This window comes from Tachysurus fulvidraco, chromosome 10, assembly GCF_022655615.1.
Source record: "Tachysurus fulvidraco isolate hzauxx_2018 chromosome 10, HZAU_PFXX_2.0, whole genome shotgun sequence".
NCBI lineage: Eukaryota > Metazoa > Chordata > Actinopteri > Siluriformes > Bagridae > Tachysurus > Tachysurus fulvidraco.
Genome location: NC_062527.1, coordinates 12,245,502 through 12,269,066, shown reverse-complemented (window position 1 = coordinate 12,269,066; position 23,565 = coordinate 12,245,502). Strand labels below are relative to the sequence as shown.

At 42.8% G+C, this 23,565-nt stretch overlaps 1 protein-coding gene across 4 annotated transcripts in view; it reads left to right on the top strand.

Annotated features, from left to right (window-relative positions):
- Positions 1 to 23,565, top strand: part of LOC113660066 (BTG3 associated nuclear protein) — a 47,579-nt gene that overhangs the window by 14,463 nt on the left and 9,551 nt on the right. For all 4 annotated transcript variants that reach the window (XM_027173296.2, XM_047819636.1, XM_027173295.2 and 1 more), the window contains exon 11: positions 9,189 to 9,233. In XM_027173296.2, coding sequence (XP_027029097.1) covers positions 9,189 to 9,233 — 45 coding nt within the window. The remainder of the gene's footprint in view (positions 1 to 9,188; positions 9,234 to 23,565) is intronic.

Here is a 23,565-nt window from a genome sequence, read left to right as displayed (position 1 = left end):
ACGCAATCATGAATTGCAGCAGTTTCATAATGTAAGCATCATTTCTTGGGAATAATGAACACTCCGAGAGAAGGATTGTCTCCTTCAATGCAATGCAGTGCCTTTCATTTCCATGAGGTTTTGGAATAAATCGTATAAGCTGTAATTGCCTGCGAGTTACATAATATGCATCTGGACAAAGACGGCACAACAATAATCATATGTTAAGCCTCAAGGAGCCGTTTGTATATAAACGAATTAAGATGTTATCTGTAAAAAGGAATAAAGGTAATGGAGTTGTTTCCTGTGGGGTTGAGGGCCCTATTGACCTGATGCGAAAGTGCAGTTGAGGGTTTTTTCTACTTTCACTAGCTACTTGCTTCCTCCATGTAATCTACAGAATCACTGTGTCCCTTTTTCTTCTCGGTCTGTCAGTTTACTTTTTCTTACTCCAAGTATTAATCCATTTCCTATCTTTTAATTAAACCTTAGAACAAAGCACATTCATTTCTCTATTTTGTCAGATTATAATTAGTGTTGTTTTAAGATAAAGAGGCAGGAGTGGAAGCTGAGGCACATGAGGCAGTGATCCCTCAGGGTTCAGTGCTAGTGACCATAAGGTTGTAGGTTAAATTCCAAGGACTGTCAGTCACAGTGGAGCTTTTGTCACACACCTACACTCGGCCGTGGATTTGGACCGGTTTCTTGGACATGTTGCATTTGATAAAAGTGTCTTTTAAATAAAGATGCTGAAATGGAATAGAGACGGTCAGTCCAAAAACATCATATATAATAAATGTCTTATTTATGGAGCTTGTTTGCAACATCTTTAGGCTGCACTTCACAAATAATTTTTTTATCCCAAAACTTTAGTTTCTGAAAATAACTCATTAAATATTTCATCTAATTTTTAGTGGTTTAGTCCTAAAAAAATGTTCTGAGGAAACCGAAAAGGCACAAGAACTGGTGTTCCATTAACTGCATTTATCAAAACTTTATTGCCTCTTAAGTTTTATGATTTGCTTGATATGGTTTTTAAAGATATTCTCAGTTCTTCCAGTTCCGAAAAGAACGTGACAAAACCATTGCAGTGTTCTCACAACCCACAAATGAATTCCCACGAATGGATTTAATCACATAAAACATTTTAATATGTTTACCTACCTTATCAACTAATCTTGTCCTGCTTTTATTCTATTCACATATTTGTCTTGTTTTGTGAAAAATAAAATATCTAGCTTTTCATGCTGACACACGCCTATTTGCTTTCAGTCCCTAGCCATATGGCTGATCTCTGGCTATTCAAAAAAAAAAAGGTTTACGCAACAATTTGGCCAAGAGTGGAATACCAAATGAATTTATGGGCAGTTTTTTGAGACTAAATGTCCTCATTTATTTAGCTGTGGCTTCTGGACAAGTAAATACATTACATTCTCATGAATTCGGAGAAATTTAGAACCAAACAGATGGTCTTGGGTGACTTGTGGATCAATTCCAGTCATGGCACTGAAGAGTGACACATGCTGATGTTTTGCATTAGTGATGCTGGATAAGGAGTGAGACGTGTGGAGTCTTATCTTTTAAGTAAATATGATGGTAACATTGTAGGATTAGGCAACATTAATTCTGTGCTCTGATCATAAGGGGATTCATGAAAGTATTTTCACACTGAAAACATTCTTGGCTCTTTTAATGTGGTGCTTCAATATTTATACTCATAGTCCCCAGTTTATTATTCACTTGTTTATCTCAAAGTGGATTATTCAGTACCCTCTGTACAGCAATACAGCTAGAGGAGATTTTCCCAAGTTTTTTGAGCATTGTCTAATTATCCATTCTAATTCTTTGTAGTTTGGCTAAGTGTTAAACAAAGTGTTAGACAAAGTGACACTTTGTTAGAGACTTATTTAATCTTCATTATTTACGCTCCATTAGTCTTTTTTTAAACAAAGAATCAGTGTTACTTCTATACATGTCTAATGAAAGCTGGTAGAATTCAAAGTTTTTATTCCACTTTAACGAATTAAAAACAAACTGTTTAACACATCTTTTAAGCAGGAAAATCAGTAGAGGCGAGAGCACCAGGTGAAACATTACCATGAGGCTGGACTGTCAATCATATAATCAGTTGTTGATTCTGCTGGTTTTATTATGGGAAAAACCAACACTGAAGTTATTTTTCTAACTTCGCTCGGTGTTTCACTATGGGAATTGCTTTGGGCGTGACCAACTACGGAAGCTCTTATGACACCACGTCTGTCTTTGACAGACAGGTCGACCTGCGACCAGACTCTGCCCTGTCTTTATCAGCCAGGTCGACCCCTGTCTACGTCATTCGCGCTTTCTTCCCGTGGGAGACTGCAGCAAGCTCTCTCAGGGCATCCCGACTTGCTGATCTCGCTTAACTGTTCATTAGACGGGCCGTTATTGGACTCCGTCGCCAAACGTGACATCAGTAGAGGGATTGCGGTGAGTGACAACCCTACATCTGGAATAGCATCTGCGTCGTGGCGAGCTATTCTTACCTCCTGCTGCGTGTTTAGTTACAGTGGTAGGGAGCATCTAATTTGCTTCGGTCTACGCGTCAAGGCGGACCTGCTGGAGATTTTAATCCAAAGTCTAATAGGCTAACGTGTTGCGACGAGTCTTTGGACTGCGCTATGGCAATTCCCCCCGCCAAAGGGCATGAGTCGAAGACTAGGGAGGCTGTATCCCGTCCGTGTCCATCATCATGTGGAGCTACCATCTCAGGCAGGGACCCTCATCCTATGTGCATTGTGTGTATGGGCCCGAAGCACGCTCAGACGTCACTAGTGGACCCGCAGACATGCGCTCACTGCGCGTCATTGCCGGTGAAAATCTTGGAAAGGAGGCTGAAAGTGTCGGTGGCTAAACAGCAGGACCCTTGCCTGTCTGAAGTTGCCTCGACAGATATGGCCCATCCGCCGCGAGCTAGCAAGAGCTGGGCAGACATGATGGAAGCCAAGTCCCCAGACATGCCTCCGCGGTTCGATGGCCTGCTCATGCAGGTGGATGACGAACTGGGGGACGAGGACGCAGATGGCGATGCTAACTCTGACCTCCTCGATCTAGGCATGGACGACGAAGAGGAGGAAGACAATTCCCCCTTCCCAGTTCAAAAGTGTAGACCGCCTAGCACGACCGATTCGTCCCCCCTGCTGACAGCAGCCTGCACGAAGTGTGCAAACGGGCTGCGACAAAGCTGGGCCTGGCCTGGCCAGCCCCCAAAGCTGCTGAGGGTGCCGTGAGAGACCTCTACGATGGGAAAAGGCTGCCGCCGACCCACTCGGCAGCGAGACAGCTCTTGCCTGCCATGCCTGCGTGCATGAAAGAGATGTCTCGATATTGGTCTAGCCCCTTTAAGAGTAAGCTTCCCACCAAGGGACACTCAATGTTGGAGATTCTGGGGATGGAGGGTTGGGGTTCTGGGGTTGGCCGGACCCCCAGCAGTGGAGCCTTCGGTGGCGTATCACCTCCACCCGAATCGACCATCTGTTTCCTCCTCATCACAGTTTTCACTGCCGAGCAAGACGGACCGTTTGACTGCCGCGACTTTTCAGAGGATGTACAAGTACGCGGGGTAGTCCGTATGTTCGCTGAATGCTGTGACTTTACTGTCGGCATATCAAGCGGAGATTTTGGAGGAGATGGGGTGGCAGTTGGACTCAGGTGTACCGAACCCGGCACTCTGGGACGAAAATCTGTGTTGTGAACGACCTGATTTTGCGCTCCTCACTCGGTGCGGTTCAGGGCTGCGGCCACGTCATGGGCCTGGCCGTGTCAGGTGAGAGAGCGCTGTGGTTAAACCTGTCAGGCCTGGGCGACGCTCAGAAGGCGGAGGTGATGGATGCCCCTTACGACCCGACTAAGGGCCTATTCGGGCCCGCTCTCGAGAAAATGAGAGAAACCAGCACCCTCAGGAAACAGAAGGATGAGGCTTTTCACCTCTGTTTGCCACGCAAGCAGGTGGCACGACCACCCTCTCAGCCTACGCGGCAGGGCTTCGCAGCAGCTGCAGCATCGAGAGGGAGGCCGATGACCGCGAGAGCTGTGAGACCTGCTCACAGCGGACAGGTCGGTCAGCGACCGCGTCCGGATGGCTCCGGACCTTGGGGAAAGCATTCTTTTGTGGCCGTGGCGGCTAGGAACCGTCCGCCCCACCCCGAGGAAAGGAAGAAGAAGCGTGCGACCTGACGCACAGTTTTTCCCCGGTCCTTCTCTCTCCGCCGGAGAAGAGAAGAAGGCGGGAGTTCAGCCCTTCTGTTCTGAGTTTGTTAGGGGCTCATTATGTTCGCTCTCCTCCAGTTCAGCGAAGAGAGGGAGGTCAGAGCCATGTGCAGTGTCACCAAGCACTCACACACACAGGGGAATTGACATTAAAAAATGCATTATCGCAGCCAAGCCACGGGCTGAGGGCGATATGCTCCCCAAGTTCAAGACACATGACAATAAATGTCGCACTATCGCAGCCAGGCAAACAGTCGAGGGCGATATGTTTAAAAAATCCCAGAAAATGCAAAGACATGAAAGGCGCTCCCCCAGTCCCACTGCTGGGGGCAGTGCTCACTTCCCCGTCAGTGGGAGCCCGCTCGGCGCATGTGATGACGTCATCACTGTGCGACGTTGGCGGGGCGGAAGTGTACGTGGGCCTTCTCTCGACCCGCATAGCCAGCTGGCGCGCATGCGTGGTTCACCCGTGGGTTTTAGCAACAGTTTCACGGGGATACAGGCTCCAATTTGCCATGAAACCGCCTCGATTCAACGGGCTGATCATGTCGGTGGCCGAGGAAGAATCGGCTCGTGTGGTGACGGCCGAAATAGAAACCCTCCTGCACAAGCAGGCAATCAGAGTGGTACACGGGGGGGAGAGCCGTCAGGGCTTCTATTCCCGTTATTTCGTAGATCCAAAGAAGGGCGGCGCAGCCCTCCGTCCCATTTTGGATCTGCGTGTATTAAACAGGCACCTCAGAAAGTATTCATTCAAGATGCTGACACACAAGGTGCTGTGTCGATCGATTCATCCGGGCGATTGGTTTGTGACGATAGATCTGGCGGACGCGTATTTTCACATAGATATTTATCCCTCTCACAGGAAATTCCTCAGGTTTGCATACCGGGGCACAGCATACGAATTTCAGACTATACCGTTCGGGCTGTCGTTAGCTCCGAGGGTGTGGAGGCAGCCCTGTTCCCGTTGAGGGACAAGGGCATAAGGATATTGTCTTACATAGACGATTATCTGATATGCTCGTCGTCGAGGGGGCAAGCCATAAAAGACACAGAAATTGTCCTGAATCACCACAGAGACCTGGGTTTCAGGATAAATATGATGAAGAGCCGGCTGGTGCCCTCTCAACATACAGAGTATTTAGGGCTCAACTTGGACTCCCTGTCGTATCGAGTCACATTGACGGAAGAGAGAGTAGCGTCTTTCACACAATGTCTCACTCGTTTTCATAGGGGACGAGTGGTCCCGTACAAGCTGTGCTTACGGATGCTGGGGCTTATGGCTTCGGTGGTCGTGGTGGTGCGTTTGGGGCTGCTCAAAATGAGGGATTTTCAGCGCTGGATCGCGCGCTTGCGTCTGTGCTCTCGCCGGCATCTCAGCCGACCGGTGAGAGTCAATCATGCGTGCGTCGAAGCGCTCAGACACTGGAAAGCCCCTGTGACGCTCAGATCGGGGATTCCCTTGGGGGCGGTGTCATCGAGAGTAACTATGACAACGGACGCGTCCTTAAAGGGTTGGGGAGCAACCCTAATGGGCAGGGCTGTGAACGGCGCGTGGCCGCCAGCTGATGCACGAACATAAATTATTTGGAGCTATTGGCGGTGTGGCTGGCACTGAAACATTTTCTGAGTTTCCTCAGTGGTCGGCATGTTTTAGTGAAAACAGACACCACCACAGTGGTTGCTTACATCAACCGTCAGGGGGGCACACGCTCCCTTCGGCTGCATCGGTTGGCGACAAAGCTGATCATGTGGAGCGACACACGGCTTCTGTCTCTCCAGGCGACTCACGTTCCGGGGATCTTGAACAGAGGGGCAGACTTACTGTCCAGGGGGTATGGCAGAGGTACGGTCAGGCTGCCGTCGATCTCTTCGCCTCGCGAGAAAACGCTCATTGCCCTCTGTATTTCTCTCTGGTGGACGAAAATGCACCGTTGGGTGTGGATGCTCTGGCCCATCGGTGGCCGGACGTGCTTCTGTATGCATTTCCCCCTCTGAGCGTAATCTCCCCCACTTTAGCCATGTTGAGGGAGCAGTGCCTGTCATTGATTCTGATAGCCCCACGCTGGCCATCCCGACATTGGGTGGCGGAGATAGTCCAACTATTGTCGGGGCAGCCGTGGCCCCTCCCCCCCACGGAGGGACCTTCTGTCTCAGGCGGGAGGGGAGATTTACCATCCTCATAGGGACATGTTAGCCCTCTGGGCTTGGCCCGTGAGAGGTGGAATCTGAATGCGGCGGGCTTGCCCTCGTCAGTTATACATACTATACAGAGTGCGAGAGCCTCCCCTACCCGCGCTCTTTATAGCAATAAATGGCGTGTGTTTGAAGAATGGTGTGGGCGGAAAGTGATTATCCCTTTTCAGTGCTCTGTAAGGGATATATTATGCTTCCTCCAAGATCTGCTTGATAAAAGGAAGGCTTTCTCCACCATTAAGGTGTACCTGGCAGCTATTTCAGCCTGCCATGTAGGTTTTGGTGACAAGTCAGCAGGCCAGCACCCTTTAATAAGTCGTTTTATGAAGGGGGCGCGCCGCTTACGGCCGGTGTCTAGGCGGTTGGTTCCTCTGTGGGATTTGCCCATCGTCTTAGAAGTCTTGTCTCGACATCCTTCTCTTGTCTCGACATCGACATCTCGACATCCGAGCCGATAGAGGCAGTGAGTCTTAAGTATCTCTCTCTTAAGACGGCACTGCTCCTGGCTTTGGTGACAGCCAAGCGTGTGAGTGATTTACATGCTTTGTCGGTTAGCCTGTCTTGCTTACAATTCGCTCCGGGGCTCACTAAAGTCACTTTTCATCCTAACCCTGCTTTTGTGCCCAAGGTTTTGGAGTCGACATATAGGTGTCCGTCTACCGAACTACCGTTTTCTTCTCCGGAGGAGCGGAGACTTCATACGTTATGTCCGGTGCGGGCTCTTCATGCGTATGTGGACAGGACAGCTGGTTTCAGAACTTGTGAACAGCTGTTTGTGTCTTGGGCTACTCCTCACACAGGGAAGCCGTTGTCTCGACAGCGGCTATCCCACTGGATTGTGGAGGCGATATCTGTGGCTTATGGTTGCAGGGGTCTTCAGCCCCCTGAGGGGTTGAGAGCCCACTCCACTAGGTGTATGGCCAAGTCGTGGGCTTTACTTAGAGGGGTTTCCGCTCTGGACATTTGCTCGGCGGCGAGTTGGGCAACGCCGCATACGTTTGTGCGATTCTATAGGCTAGACGTTGCGGAACCGTCCTTAGCACACGCAGTGCCGGGACTACTGTACCCATTTGGAAACAGTAATATGGGTGCAATCCGGGAGCTGTCTATATCTCCCATAGTGAAACACCGAGCGAAGTTAGAAAAAGAACGTTGGGTTACTTAACGTAATCCCCGGTTCTTTGATAACAGAGTGAGGTGTTTCACCAGCACTTCCCTCCTTGCACTTGGACGGGAAAAAATCTCGTTAATGATGTAGACAGGGGTCGACCTGGCTGATAAAGACAGGGCGGAGTCTGGTCGCAGGTCGACCTGTCTGTCAAAGACAGATGTGGTGTCATAAGAGCTTCCGTAGTTGGTCACGCCCAAAGCGATTCCCATAGTGAAACACCTCACTCTGTTATCAAAGAACCGGGGATTACGTTAAGTAACCTAACGATTTGGCACATTGTTGAGTGACAGCTTGTGATTGCGTGCCCTCATGTTAAAATTCAGATTTATTATTTCTGAATGATGTAAAAGTCTGCATGTCTGATAGTCATTCATTTCTTTTTTGGATTTTTTTTCATTCTCACCTCACAGTTTAAATACCTCTGATGTAGGCAGAAAATAATGATTTATTGATTTTTTTGAACCCCCCTAAATTTAATTCAGTTGTATTTTGTAGGGTGTATAAGAGGGAGGGAGGGGAGAGAGAGAGAGAGAGAGAGAGAGAGAGAGAGAGAGAGAGAGAGAGAGAGAGAGAGAGAGAGAATAAGCAGTCAGGACTACAAGTTATTAGCCTCTTGATATTATACAGGAGCTTATTGGGAGCAGCTGAAGCTGAAGTTTTAATGCACTAGCACTGTAGTTAATGCACTGTAAATAAGAGTGACTTTTCATAATGCCTCACTAAATGCATGTAAATGTAAACATGACCATCAGTCATGCACAGTGAATGGACATGTTTGTAATGAAACAGTGAGTCGGAGGAAAAAATAGAATATATATATATATAAAATAAAGGTTTTTTCAGTTCACTCGGGGGAACACCAGAAAACGTTTTTGTTCCTCTTTTAACTTTAGGGATATTGTTTGTTGTTGGAGTTCAAAGCTAGGCCTGCCTCATCAAAGCCATTTGTTTAAAGGTTTAAAAGGAAATGAGCTCTAATTCCCTGCTGCTCACATCTCCAGTGTGTTTGAAAGAGGAAGTGTGTGTGTGTGTGTGTGCGCACGCTACCTTCCTGTCTGTATTTAGATGAGAAAATAACGGGGGATCTTATAGGCAGAAGATGATTAGATAGCTTTCTTATTCTTCCACACAATTTTGTGTGTTTTTTTGTCTGTGTGTATGAATGTGGTGGTGGTTGTGGTGCCTTTCTCTGCTGCCACAGTGCTCATTTTTTGCTTATTGGAATGATTCTCTTTTTTCTCTTGTGCGTGTGTTCTAGCCATAAAATACAAAAAAAAAAACCCAGGCCAAAAACCAGCATGCAAGCTCACTAAGATTAACGTGCTGACAGCTGGAGGTCTGATCACACACTAAAGATGACCAAATAGTCTGATTCATTGAAAGACAAGAATGATTCATTGAAATAAAAGCCACATTCACTGAAATAAAAGGTGGATTTGTCGATATAAACGAGTTCACATGATGTTGTGTTCTGCTTGCATGGCTAAAAAACACATGGGATTTTAAAGGGAGGAACCTAGTAATACATTTATGTATGTGTGTGTGTGAAGTTCTACTCATGCTCAGGCTGTAACAGTGTTTGTGTCTCTTTTAGGGCAACCTTCAGATCCACCAGGTGCATGTTGGGCAGGACGGACAGGTAATATCCTCGTCTCACCACCTCACATCTATCTACCTACCGACCCACCCACCCACCTACGCATACACGCTTGTTTATTTGTTTATCTCTCTCTCAAGCTTGCTCTCTCCTTCTCTCTTTCACCCCCTTCTCTCTCTCTCTTTCTCTCTCTCTCTCTCTCTCTCTCTCTCTCTCTCTCTCTCTCTCTCTCAGTTCAATTCATCATGCACTAATGGCATGACTATATGCATACACAATTGTCAAACAAATGCAGGGAAGAGAAAAACAGTTCTAAAAATTTTTTTTTTAAAAGATTAGATTAGATTCCGTTTTATTGTCATTGTGCAGGGTACATGTACATAAATATATTGTGTGTGTATATATATATATATATATATATATATATACAGTATATATATACTGTAACACTGAGTGTTTGTATGAAAACTTGGAGATGAGAGAATAGGCATGATGTTTTGTGTTTGTGTGTGTGTGTGTCTGAGTGAGTTGAATTACTCCCTGCTAAACACACACACACACACACACACACACACACACACACACATACACATATACAGTACAGACCAAAAGTTTGGAAACACCTTCTCATTCAAAGAGTTTTCTTTATTTTCATGACTATGAAAATTGTAGATTCACACTGAAGGCATCAAAACTATGAATTAACACATGTGGAATTATATACGTACATAACAAAAAAGTGTGAAACAACTGAAAATAGGTCATATTCTAGGTTCTTCAAAGTAGCCACCTTTTGCTTTGATTACTGCTTTGCACACTCTTGGCATTCTCTTGATGAGCTTCAAAAGGTAGTCACCTGAAATGGTCTTCCAACAGTCTTGAAAGAGTTCCCAGAGATGCTTAGCACTTGTTGGCCCTTTTGCCTTCACTCTGCGGTCCAGCTCACCCCAAACCATCTCGATTGGGTTCAGGTCCGGTGACTGTGGAGGCCAGGTCATCTGGCGCAGCACCCATCACTCTCCTTTATGGTCAAATAGCCCTTACACAGCCTGGAGGTGTGTTTGGGGTCATTGTCCTGTTGAAAAGGTGGTGTGTCCAAACTTTTGGAAGGTGTGTCGAAACATTTGGTCTGTACCGTATGTTTTTATATATATACAGATTTGTGAATATATTTAAAATATATTACACATTTGAATTTGTTTCTACAGTTTTTCTGTTGTGTTGTGTTCATATTCTCATATCCTCTGTTCTACAGGAAACCATTATCTCTTATTGCGTATGTTCTGAGAACCAGTTTGTGCGAGTCTGTACTTTGTCATCGTGGTTCTTTTTTTGGTGCTCAGACAGTCAGCTACAGTGTACTGTCAATTTTTGTTCCAGTGGGCGTTGTCTGGTGAACTCTCTCTCTCTTTCTCTCTCTCTCTCTCTCTCTCTCTCTCTCTCTCTCTCTCTCTCTCTCTCTCTCTCTCTCTCTCTCTCTCTATATCTTATTTGCTTTCTTTCTCTGTCTGTCTTTCTCTTCTGCTCTCTCTCTTTCCCTCCCTCTCTCATGATGTGAAACAGCACTCTTCATTTATCGTAGCCGTCTTAGCTCTGTGTCGGCTCACATCAGAGAGACCGCAAATCAGAGGAGACCAGTGCAAGTCACACACATACGTCACATGTTGTGTATGCATGACGACAGTTGTAAAAAGGGCGTGTAGCAGGAAGATAGCATCATATACACAACTGTTCTAATTATACATCACAGTGTGTACCTCATAAGTACTAAGAAATTAGTACTCTATAAAATAACATGGTGAGATTCAGTCATGTAATCTAAATAGGTCCAAATTTACATCAACCCATCAGAGAAAAATATTAATTTTCATTTCACAAAATATTCAGCAGCTTACTGTATGAATTAATTTTATAACCTAATAAATGTACAACCTTTTTTTTTTCATGTCACTGTGGAAAATGACCCATTTTAATAGTCTTAGGCTTTGTTTTCCAGATGTGAATTGAAACTTTCACCTTGAGCATAAAGTGTAGACTTGAGTGTATGCACAACAAATGAGTTCAAATATCAGGTCAAATATAACTTGACAGTTAATTGCCTTTTTTTATTGCTTGATGCACAAGTGTGGCATTGGCTTCTTGAGTTTGTTACTCAAGAACAACTCATCAGCACGAGCACCAACGATTCTAGTTAAGTAGGCCATCCTGAGGAAAACAAATCCAAACAAATCAGTTCAAGACATAGACAAACCACAAAAATTTGTTAATAAGTGAAAATGCGCTGGCGAGTTTGTGGCCATGGAACACCACAGGAGCAAATGGATCAAAAATACTTTCGCTCATCAAGAAAAAATGTTTAAATTGCAAGAAGCACTCTATTTTAGGTAGGGCCTCGTTAAAGACTAACACAAAGAGATGTTCGTAAAACGTGGCATCAGAGGATGGATGCTCTTTGAAAAAACTAGTAAAAGTAAAAGAAAGTACTTTTGAGTAAAGCCATTTGAGTATTTTAGGCCTTCCCTCTGATGAAACCCAGAAAAGTTCTGAGTAAAAACCTACATCATTGTGTTTCACAATTTGAACAGGTTCCAAGGAGAACCATTTTATGCAACTAACATAGTAAGTGTACTATTATCTTACCTTCTTTCCTAATTTCTCCTATTTTCTTCAGTTTGTTGTTCTGAAAATTCCAAGCTTTACTTATCATACAACAGCTAGCAACCAGGGAGGGTTGAAAACTAACGTATTTCCTCTGAGAACGTATTCCTCCCTACTACTAAGGCTACTAATGCAATGATTGACAGGGGGATGACAATATTCTATCCCACTGAGCATCACCAGGCGATTTTCAGTTACTAGTGATGACTATTACAGTCATCAGTTGCAAGGGATTTTCAAGCAAGCACTATACATGACAGTTTTATGTAGGATTATGCTACTTTTGATCTCCTGGCAAAGAATGGATGGAGGAGGTATAAAAATGCTTGTGTTTCCTACATGGTTTACTGGTAAATGTAATTTATAAATGTAAATTTCATTAATTAGATCTAATCAGATGTTCTGCAGTTTTGGCTCATTGTGATTATTTTATGTCAAAAGTGCAGGAGCACAGAGCTAAGACAACAAAAACCATGCCACTACTCAATTACTTACAGACTGCACTGTTAAATGATGTGATGTGATGTTCAGGCCAGTGCAAACACACAGTGACTTATTCCCGTAACCCTGTGTTCCAGATCTGGATCTTTAGAAAGTCAGACATACAAACGGCAGAGCCATATTTTCCTTTTCTGAGTGTGATTCCCATGGCGAGAAACAAAAATAGCTGTGAAAAATGTCAGCATTGTTCTGGTGGCAGCATCCTCGCTACCTTATTGATGTTACAGCTTTAAAGCAGGGCCTGGCAGGAGACAGGAAAGCACAGAGCAGCTTGTGTCTTCTGCCTTCTGTGTGTATATCTTGGAGGGAGGCAAAGTTTGCTTATTAGGCCTGAGACCCATTGCGGTTTATTTCTCTGGCCTCTTCCACATCTTGCTCCACATCAGGTCTCTCCGTCCTGTCCAGGGATTTTTCAGTGTTTCTTCTCCATCCTCATCATTCCTTTTCATCTCTGTGTGCTATTGTTAGATTCTCTCTCTTCTCCTGTCTTGGTCCTGTTCCTGTTCCCATCCTGCTACTCTCAGCAGCATTCAGCTGCACAGGACCTTGTCTGGCACTGTAAATACTGCACACACGATATTTCACTCCTGTATGGGTTTCCTAGTGTTTGAGGTTTATACTTGTCTGGACAGCTTATTGATCATAAGTGGTAAAGTGGAATTTGTGGGTGATTTTGAATGAGGTGCACAGTGTTGAAAATCAGCAATGTCTGGGATTGATGATTGAAGTGCAGTTCAGTTGTAGGGTTTTGTTCACTAACAGTGTTGATGTGTTTTTAGGTCATTCTTGGTCAAGTTCATGGCTCAGCCATGTCTAAATCAAATTTCTGTTCAGCAGTAACGCATAAGGCAGCGTTTAAATAGAGCTGACAAGGGCAAGGTTGCAGATTGTTTGGCAGAGGGGTTTGTGTTTGTTCAGTACATGGAGAAGTGTTTGGACAAGAAACTAATCACTGGAATTTAGAAGGGTTTTTTTTTGTCTTGAAAATAATCAAAACAACCAGATAAACCAAGTTTTATGGGATTTCTGTATATTAGATAGAGGGACACACTGTAATTTGTACCCTGCTTTTCATTCTTCTTTCCTGGCTGCTCCATTAACTGTCACTGAAGTGCTTTCTAGAATGAAGAGATTTACAGTATGCCAGCAGCAGTGCTGAGCATCACTCATCTGTCCAGCGTCTGTGATCAGAACAAAACAGCCGCTTTTCCTTACATTTTTTTTTCTGAGAGTGAGACCTTTTTTTGGCTCTTTTATATGATAGTTCCAGTTTATGTTTCAGTTTCTTTGATCCTGCTGACACCAAGCCACAGTTCAAATCCAGATGGAGAGATAAGAGCAGGCAATGTGGAGAATGTGGCAAAGGAAAAAACCTATCTTTGGTGTTGCTTAGTTAAGACAAATCTCCCAACGCAGACTGTAAAGATGTATGTTATTAATGCTTGTGGGTCACCATGCAGTTGTACTTTCTGATCTTCATCAAGCAGCATAATGTTGCTGATGCTGAGACTGGGAGAGAACAGAACAAGAGCTGCCAAACCTGCAGACAGTCCAGTTCTCTAAAAGCTATTCTTACATCTTTTCTCATCGAATATCTCCCAGGAATCACTCTGGGCTCAATTCTCCTTCCTCACAAAACTCTTCTTTTAGTAGATCTGGTAAGTTTCCCCTCAGATTGATTTTTTTTTTTTTTTTACAGAATACTGTTCTGAGGTTAAACACAAACCTTCCTTCAGTTGTGTTCATACTGGGGTCACTTTCTGAGGGACATGTCAGTTCTTCTCCAAAGAGATTTGTAAAGGAGGAAAGGAAGACTGTGTGAAAGAACAAGGGAGGAAGGGTTGTTGAGCAACAGTACCTCCCAGACGAGCCAGGTGCATTATTGGAAAGGTTTGATATTTCGCTGGCCAGGAATTCTTTAAAGGCTTCTGCTCCCAAACTGGATACAGGAGACCGTGTTTAGACCTAGGTCTTCAAAGACCTGTATCTTGGGTGTTGAAGCAAAAATGCAAGCTAAATGAATGTATATAGAGTTTCTAGTATCCTGGTTACAGGGTCAGTGTGGTATCTCAGAAAGGCTAGATGTGTTTACGATTATGAGCCACAGTAGGCCTTAAGGGTTTGCTTCTCATTCACATGTGTTTTGTTTTGTTTGGGTCTGTTGTGGTGGAGTTTTTTTTCCATCGTATTTTGATGAGCCAGCATTTATCCGCAGTCCATGTTGAATTGGTTATGCAGCATCTCAAGAAATTGTGTGTATTTATTTGGCCCATGTCCAGCTTCAATGATATCACTGCTCTTTTTGACTTGTAGACTTGTGTAGAAATGCATTGTGTTTATGTGTGTGTGTGTGTGTGTGTGTGTGTTTGTGTGTGTGTGTGTGTGTGTGTGTGTGAGTGAGAGAGAGAGAGATTCAGGTTTCCTCCATGTTAACATTAAAACCAGATGTTTTGAATCCTACTAGGCTTAAGTACCTGCTTAAGAACTTAAATTCTCTTGGATTTAACCCGGGATCTAGTTGCTGCCATAACCAAAGCTTTGGAGTGCTAGCTTCTAGACCCTCAATTAATTTACCTGTCTTCCCAGTGGTGTCATGAGAGAAAGACCGTAGTGCAAGGCTTTTCTTAAAGCATGAGCTGTTGTATTAAACTGGCAACAACACAGCTCATGTTACACCATCAAGTGTGTGATGTTGAGCTCTTAATGGAGCGCTTCATATTTCAAAGCAGCAGTGGATCAAGGTCTGCTGTGGTATTATAAAACCGAGGACACTGATGGGATCAGAAGGCTTTGCCCAGATGCAGTCGGGAGAGCACATTAATATGATAGGGCTTTAGGGGTAGTGTGCACTGACTTGTTAAAGAAAAGGCCTAAGAATAGCCTGTGTGCATGCATGCATATTGATTCATGAAAAGATCTAATTTTGCTCATCTGAGTATGCAACTGAGCTTGTGTTTGCTTGGCGGAGCCAGGGAGCTGAAGGAACCTGATGCCCCTGCTGGAGTGCAGTGCTTTGGGCATGCGATTGGAGCCTGGCTCGTCAGGCTTTTGGGTAAAGCACTCCAGATGTCTCTGGTAGAGTTTCTGTGTATGCCTGTTCCAGAGAGCTAAGCGGCCAGCTGGCCCTCAAGCTCCACACTCGTAGGAGCCAAAGAAAGAGACGCAAACACACTCTATCTTTCTCTCACTGCTTCATTAATGACAACACGGTCTGGCTGTCTCTGACTGTTGACATGAGTGGAGAAAAGGATGATAGAGGCAGTGCTTGTCAAGCATCTTTTGTTTCCTGTCCAGTTGGAGAAAGTGATAAGGCTTGAGGAGTGAGAGGCTGTGAAATCATCCACTGATGAGAAAATCACCAAAGCGCTTATTATTTTCGTATGTCACGACATGTGGGCTTTTCATAAGAAATAAGACGAGTCACATTTTTTGAGCATTATAGTCAAATAATTCATAAATCTGGACCTACTCATTCCTTCTATGCAATGTTGGTATTTCAGAATTTGTATCTTCTATCTTAATGTAACAAAAATATTTTCGTATCTTTCCTGCTTGAACACGTGTTTCAAATCACTGATTATCGTTAGAAATCTCCGTCAAGCCGAACTCAACCCAGTGAAAGGTGTAAATGCTAAAATGCAGGGTTAAATGCTGAAATGACGATACACAAACCTGATGTTAAAGATAAAAAATGTTTTTTAAAAGTATTAAACACATCTGGACTGTTTTGTGCATCCCAAGAACAGTCTTGGCTTTGTAGATGTGTGTTGGTAAATTTGTAGTTTATATTATAGTCATCATTTTTTTGGCAGCTGGATCACTGCCTGCATCTGATTGGCTAATTTCAACTGATGTTGATTTTATTTGAAAACTGTGCTGGGTGTGTTGATATCTTGGCCTTGCCTGTATCAGGGTGTTGGATTTCCAGCTAGTGTCCTTAAGGATTATGTCAATAGACTAACAAAAGACATTTATGGGCATTTCTTACAGAGAAAGGCCGAGGCAGACAGATCTTCAAACAGATTTAAGCTAAACGTGACTCTTAAATCCTGAGTACAAACCTGAATCCTATCCTACACCAAAGTAAGATCCAAATGGTAAATTAGCAGTAAGGCAACGTGTAGCAGGTCAGCCTGTAAGTTACAGGAACGGTTGAGCTGAGGTCTGTGGGAAGATTGGAAATGAAGCTCATGTGCTGGTATTTGCAATTAAAGGGTGGTATGGATTTTTCAGCAATAAAAAAACATGTTTTGTTGGAATTGGATAGATTTAGAGGTGAAAGAGCTGTAACATCATCAGCACTGGGTGAATGACTGCAAGTGAATGCAGCATGGCCAATCATAAGCAATCATCGCTCATTTCAAAATGTTCTCTTTGGTATTCTTGAATCCATTGTACTTCTTTTTGACCCTTTTGAACAGTGGACAGAGCTCTGCAGTAGAGCACATGGTTTTGCCTGTTTAGCAGCGTGGCCAACTTTCTCCACATCTGATTGGTCCGTAACATTTTTGTGTGGATGTGTAAACAGAGAAGAAAGAGTGCAAAGTAAAGTACAGCTGCAGAAATCATTCAGAAAGATGCCAGATTCTTTTCTCTTCTGTTACCGGAATGATGTAAATATCTGTTTCCGTAAAATTACTTTCTGATCCAGAGAATGTGTTTTTAAGAGGGCACCAAAGGTTCAGCTGAGTATTTGTTAGAAAACTTCACCGCTTTCTGAATGATCTTAGTCATAAAGAATCGACTCTTGAAAACGGCATTTCCTTTCAACATTGGAGAAACTACTAAGGCTCAATCCTGCCAATGTCAAAGGTTCTGTTATACTTCCAGGTGGCCCAGTCATATTTCAGACAAGCAGCTAACTGAGGATGTTCTCACTCAACCTCTGTTTGCCCTGCTTTCAGCTGGATCTTATCAGCTGGAGAACAGATTCTGTCAAGCTGATTAAAGGCTTTCAGGGGTTACATGGTTTGTGTTGTGAACTTTTGTTCTTTTTTCTTCTTCATGTATTTACTCCTTGCTTTGTTTCTTTATTTTTTGTTTGCTTTATTTCATGATTTTTGCTTGTCTGTATTTATTCTTTCTCTTTTTATCTTTGTATCTCTTCTTCTGACTTTTGATTCCTCCGTCCACATCTGTTCTGGTTCTGGTCTGCCTGCTGCAGATGTTGTTGACTTTTGATGACTGTAGATACAAATGACTGTAGAGTTGTGTGTAGCTTTGTGAGCATTTTGTGGTAGAATGTGCTGAAGATGATTGCAGGTGACATGGGCCTTATCTCTGTAGCGCCTCGGCAGAAGCACTGAGGTTGAACATTTTATTTGGAGGCAGATGGTACTCTGGGATTTCCCATGCTTCATCTGCATGTTCAGCTTTCTTAGCCTTTTCCATATAAGTCCACGTTAGATTTCAGAGTCAAGAAAATTTGATTGTGTTCTAAAAGAGAAGTGATAAGCCAATGCAAAAAGGCCTAGATGTCAATATCTTATATGATGTATGTGAAGTAAACAACGTACCTAAACGAAAGTGCCCTGATATTGCACTATGATCGAACCTCGGGTTTACGAAGTTTGTTAGCTCATGCAGCATTCAAGTTCACAACTCCTTCTGTTTTGGGGTGTGTCACAGGCTTTTATTTATCTTGCATAATTGGGTTTAGTGAGAGTCATATGTAGTGAAGATACTGGAACAGAGATAAAGGGGCTTTGGAAAAGGGCTTGTTTGTACAGTTGGTTATTGTGTTTCAGAGTGAATGTTTTTCACATTAAGCTGTTGTTGTTTTGTTCTGTCATCTTTGCTCCAGTTGCTGGATGTGTTTGGTGTCCTGTGTTACTGCTGAAGGCATTACTGCATAACTGAATGATTTATTTCGATCCGTTTGCCTCTCTTGTTTGTTTTTGGGCCTAGCAACCAGTGCACATTGAGTGAGGATTTCAGTTCACTGGGTTCACTCTATACAGCACTCGTCTTGTACCTGGTGGCTAGACTGAATAGATCTAGCAGATTTCATAATCTAAATTTATCTCCACATGAAAAGCTTTAGTGGTCAATCCCAGCTCTTTCATAGTCAGTCACAGACACTTCCTGTGCCAGCCATTCTCATCATCTTAATGTGGGGTTTTGCACAAATGATCATGTGACATTTCTTTTGGTCTAAATTGGCTAGTGTTTCCAAGGATGTTCACCACCTGACATGTTCTTGTTATTCTGTGCCAGACAGGTTATATGTGTCATCCTGTGCCAGAAATTGTGTATGGAAATATGTGTCCTGTGCATCTGATTTTTTTGGTCTTATTGTCAGTCTCGCTCCATCATGCTTAGGTTTGTTGGCGTTGGCCAGAAGCTACCGATGCTTTAAGCGGTCCGAGTCTGTCGTGAAGGAAATGGTAATAGAAAAAGAGCAGTGAGATTTGAGAACGGCTCTAGAGTCGGGTGACAAGAGTTTCTTTCATCACTTCCACATCCAAGGCTTGTAAACGCTCATCGTGTTGATCTTCTGTAGCTGAACATTCACCCAAGTCTCAACAAGAGGTTTTCAGAGGGCTCCCTCAGAGGGCTGGTTGTTGTAGAAGTATTTCTAAGGAATCTAAGACATACATAAACACACACACCACAGATACCTGCTATCCTGTCTCCCATTCTCTCTTATGTTGAAAGAACGATGTATTAATGATGACATCTCTATGACAATCTTGAGCAGAGTCAGGACTTAAAGCGTGACTTTATTCATTTTCTTAGTTCTCATTTTGTTTGGGTGTTTCTTCATTTAAATCCTCAAGATAGGGCTGGAATTTGAATTTGGAAATGTAAAAGCTAACCCTTAGGGCTCTGTGTGTGAGCATTTGTGTATTCATGAACTTCCTTGACTGGCAGCTTCTCACTAAGTGTGCTTCTCATTAAGCTCTGCTCCAGAATTCAAATCCTTGACAAAATTGGACAGGTTTCTTGTTCTCAAACTTCTTATATTAAACTAATTTCAGGCTTTTACAAGATATGACTGGGTTTATAACATCAAGATGAATTAGTCGTACCGAGTTATACTTTCAATTTTGTATTTCCTACTTACAGATACAGGGTTTTATTGTTGCACTGTGATATGTTTGTGTGTGCAGCCCCTCATATCTCAGCCATCTGTAGCCTGTCAGCACAGAGATCTCATTTGTGTACAAACTTGGCAGAAGGCTGTGCGAATGTTGACAATGCCATCACAATCCAGCATTGCTAAGCTGTTTGTTCTTAAAAGATTTCATTTATTATATACTTTGCTGTGAGCTATTTTTTGTTGTATTATCCCTGAGTTTGGGAGGGACTCATCATCAGGTGCCCCAATTGTGTGTGTGTGTGTGTGTGTGTGTGTGTGTGTGTGTGTGTGTGTGTGTGTGTGTGTGTGTGTGTGTGTGTGTGTGTGTGTGTGTGTGTGTGTGTGTGTGTGTGTGTGTGTGTGTGTGTGTACAACTGCATGTATTGGACATTTAAAAAACAATAACTCTAGACATTGCAGATTTTATGATTCACGCTTTGTGTTTTACTTGTTTAACATTCTACGCCAAGTGAACACCAGATGATTTTTAAAATCTCGGAATCGCCCTTTATGACCTTTATGAATTCACATTTTATGACTTTTAGCTTTTGGCTGTTGTTGATTTAATGGCTTGTCACAGAGTGAGCATTATAAAAGCAGTTGCAGCTTTCACCTGGAGAGATCTTTTTTAAGAAAATAAAAAAAGTCACAAGATAGACAGCTTTTGTGTATAAGTGCAACTGGTGTTTTTTTGTTGTTGTTGTTTTGTTTTTAAACAAAACAAAGGAGAGAATTAAGGAAAAATTAGCCTATTACAGTTAATCTTACTTGCCTAAAATCTTACAATATAGAATTTCAGTTATACTTAGTATTTTGTATATATAGTATTATAATACTGTACAAGATGAATACCTTATTATATTCAATTTAGTATGCTTTTGCCGAGCATTGGTACATATTGCGTATGTAAATGATATAAAACCTTATAAAGCCCTTTTTGCCTGTCTGCTTGTGTTTTTGTGTAATTACCCTAATCAGACTGCAGGGATCTGAGTGATCCTTCCCTAGTTTGGTTAAGAAACAGGAGACAATGTGGTAAATCTGGCAAATTTTTCTCAATACCAGTGGAGACGCATTGGGCACCACGATGACTCGTACAACATCGAGACATGCCACTGACTCACAGCTTCAAAGCCAAGGTTTGGATTGTGGTGGGAGGAGGAGCCTTAGCCCGCACTGCATCTTTAATTGAGGGTTGTGTGGCATTTTGTGCTGAGCGACAGATTCCTTCTCCGACTAATTGAAAATGGATGCCAGTTCTGTCATCTGCGAGGATCACATGTTTTGTGTTGTCGCGAGCGTTCGGAGCATGTGAGGTCATCAGGGGAAGATGGAGAGGTGTGATAATACATGAGGCTGAGGATGACAAGAGGAGCGTTGTTGCTGAACTAATTATTGCATATTGCCTGTCTGTTGTTTTACTTCAGCTTTGTGGATTGTGTGTCTGCTCGTGTATGACTCACCAGCAAACTCCCCAACCACACATACACTCAAGGGATGTAATCGAATACAAACTCGTTACTCAGATTGCACAGATATTGTGTTCCAAACAGATACAAATCCGATATGAATCGGAGGCCCTGACTATTTTTATTCAAGACAGCTTGCTAGAAGGTTTCAGAAAGCATCTGATTACAACTAGAGGTGCAGAGGTGTGTATTGGGACAGGAATCCGGTGGGAGGAAACACAAAAACAAAAGCTGAGCAAATGGATGGATTTCAGCTGTGGGTACGAGTAATCGGTCAGATATGAGGCAACATTATTAACATTAACATGCAGCCATCCTTAGTAGCTGTCTGGTCTGGGTCGTGGTTGTTGAAATTAGGCTACTTTGTTTAGATTTTCAGCAATAGAACTGAACAGAATGTGTTAGAAATTTCACTGAAAGGTATAAACAAAAATAGTAAATGCATGAGTGGGATTAAAAACAGTCCACAAACCTGTCTAGTTAGAGACAAATATTTGGAGCTCTAAACAGACACAGATAGTGGCATTGCGTTACACTTTAAACACACGCATTATTTATTAAGCAATTTTACAAATATGGATGTTCTCATCCACACCAACAGGCCCTCTTTTGTTTACCAGTGCAATTCATGAGATTTTAGAGGAATTACTGCAAATTTATGAGCTGTCATTGGAAATGAAATTCCTTTTCTTGTAGTCATATCCATCAAATAAATTGTGATGTTGTAGTAGATTGAGAACAAGCACTGAAACATTGCAGTGTCACTCCTTCAAGGCCTGTATTCACTTTTTACAATGTCAACGGCTTTTTCTGTGCCTCTTGTAAAAATCTCGGGTCTTCAGTTTTTATTTTCTACAGGAGTTTGCTATCTAGCAAAGTAAACCGGGTGGTTTGGACAAGATAGATTGCATTTGAGGTACCAGTATCATGGAAGGTTTATAATTAAATATTTCGTAGTACTTATCTTGAAAATGGAAAAGTAATAAAATTTATTTAGAGATTGTTTCCTGCCAGGAACAAAATCAGGGCCCCATTTACTGTATCATGTTATGGCTAAAAATATGAACACTTCACAGCTAATGTTAATGCAAGCCATACTCATAAATCCACACACACACACAAACACACACACATGCACATTTAGTTTCCATTTCACTTTAATTATTTTCCCGCTCTGCAGTGCATGAGTGAAAGTCTGCACACATACCTGTGAATGGAGGGTATTTGTTGTGACCGGGGTGAACACTAGGGGTGAAATGATTCACTCTGGTCATGATTCGAATGGAGTCACAATACTGGCTTCAAGCTTCACGATTCAATTTGGTTCTCACAACATTTTTTCACGACTCATTTTTTTTCTTAATATCTTAATGAAATCCAATGTGCTTGTTTGTCCGAATAAATCAAAAATTTCTATAAACAGAGGGTTTAATATTGTAAGCAGAATGTACTACAGGCTCAATATACAATAAAAATTGTACATCTGATAGAACTCCCCGAAAGTCAATGGATTGGGGCAGTGCTAGCTCAAGTTGTTTAGGCTCTGGGTTATTGATTGGAAATTTGGAGTTTCAAGCCCCAGCGCTGCCAAGGTGTCACTGCTGGGCCCCTGAGCAAGACCCTTAACCCTTTCTGCTCCAGGGGTTCTTCATCACAACTGACCCTGTGCTCTGACCTCAATTCCCTAAGCTGTGACCTACACTCTAAATATTTTACTGTGGTGTAACGCATATGTAAAATTTAAGGCTTCTTCTTCTTCCCTATTAAAAATAAGAAAAATATATGTGTGCATTCTTCCAAAAATGTGTATGGGAATCAAGTGGCAGAAAGATAATGAGTTTAGTGGCAGCACATGAGCCGTACTTTTAACTAGAAATAGAGCTCCAAAGTTGGTTAAACTGTCAGGCTTCCGTGGCTTTGTTTCGTGTAAATCGCACATTCCTCGTATACACACACTCAGATTTTTTCGTATCACGATTTGCCACAATGCAAATGCATTTGCCACAATGATACCCTTAGTGAAAACACATGGATTGGACATGTTTATTTTAAATACTTCAATCTCTCCCTGTTTGTGTAGTGTGACATGTTGGGGTAGACTGTAAACTCTGATTTTAGTGTTTCTGGCAGCTTGCTTTATAGCTTTCATGACTCGAGAGGCCAGACGGTTGGCGTGAGAGGCGAAGATGATTTTGTTTTGATCTTTACTGGAATGTTGTAACACACGTACTCGTGCACCTAAATAATCTAAATGGTGTCAGTAAGTGCAAACATAATTCAGAAGGAAAGTAGAATTATCAGATCCTTTCCTATGTTCTAGTCAACTTCAGAATTGTTTTGACATGTACATGCAGTTATTTATGTTGCAGTTATGAAAATAAGCACATGCAAAGGTTTATTTGGCAGTTATTTTTTCTATTAAACAGATTATTAAGCAGATCGCTTTCAAGCAGATGAACTCCATTCACTTTGGCCTCAGTTTGTTCCTAGCTGATTGCAGTCAGATAATAAACATTATAAGACTGCATATAAACTCATTGTGCCTTGAGATGAGGTTTTTGAGCAGATTTCAAGCATTATCTTGAAACAAGGGTTCAGATATATAGATCAGGTTTCATCTTGTCTCTGCTGCCATGTGGATGTACTAAAGTGTGGTCTTCACTAA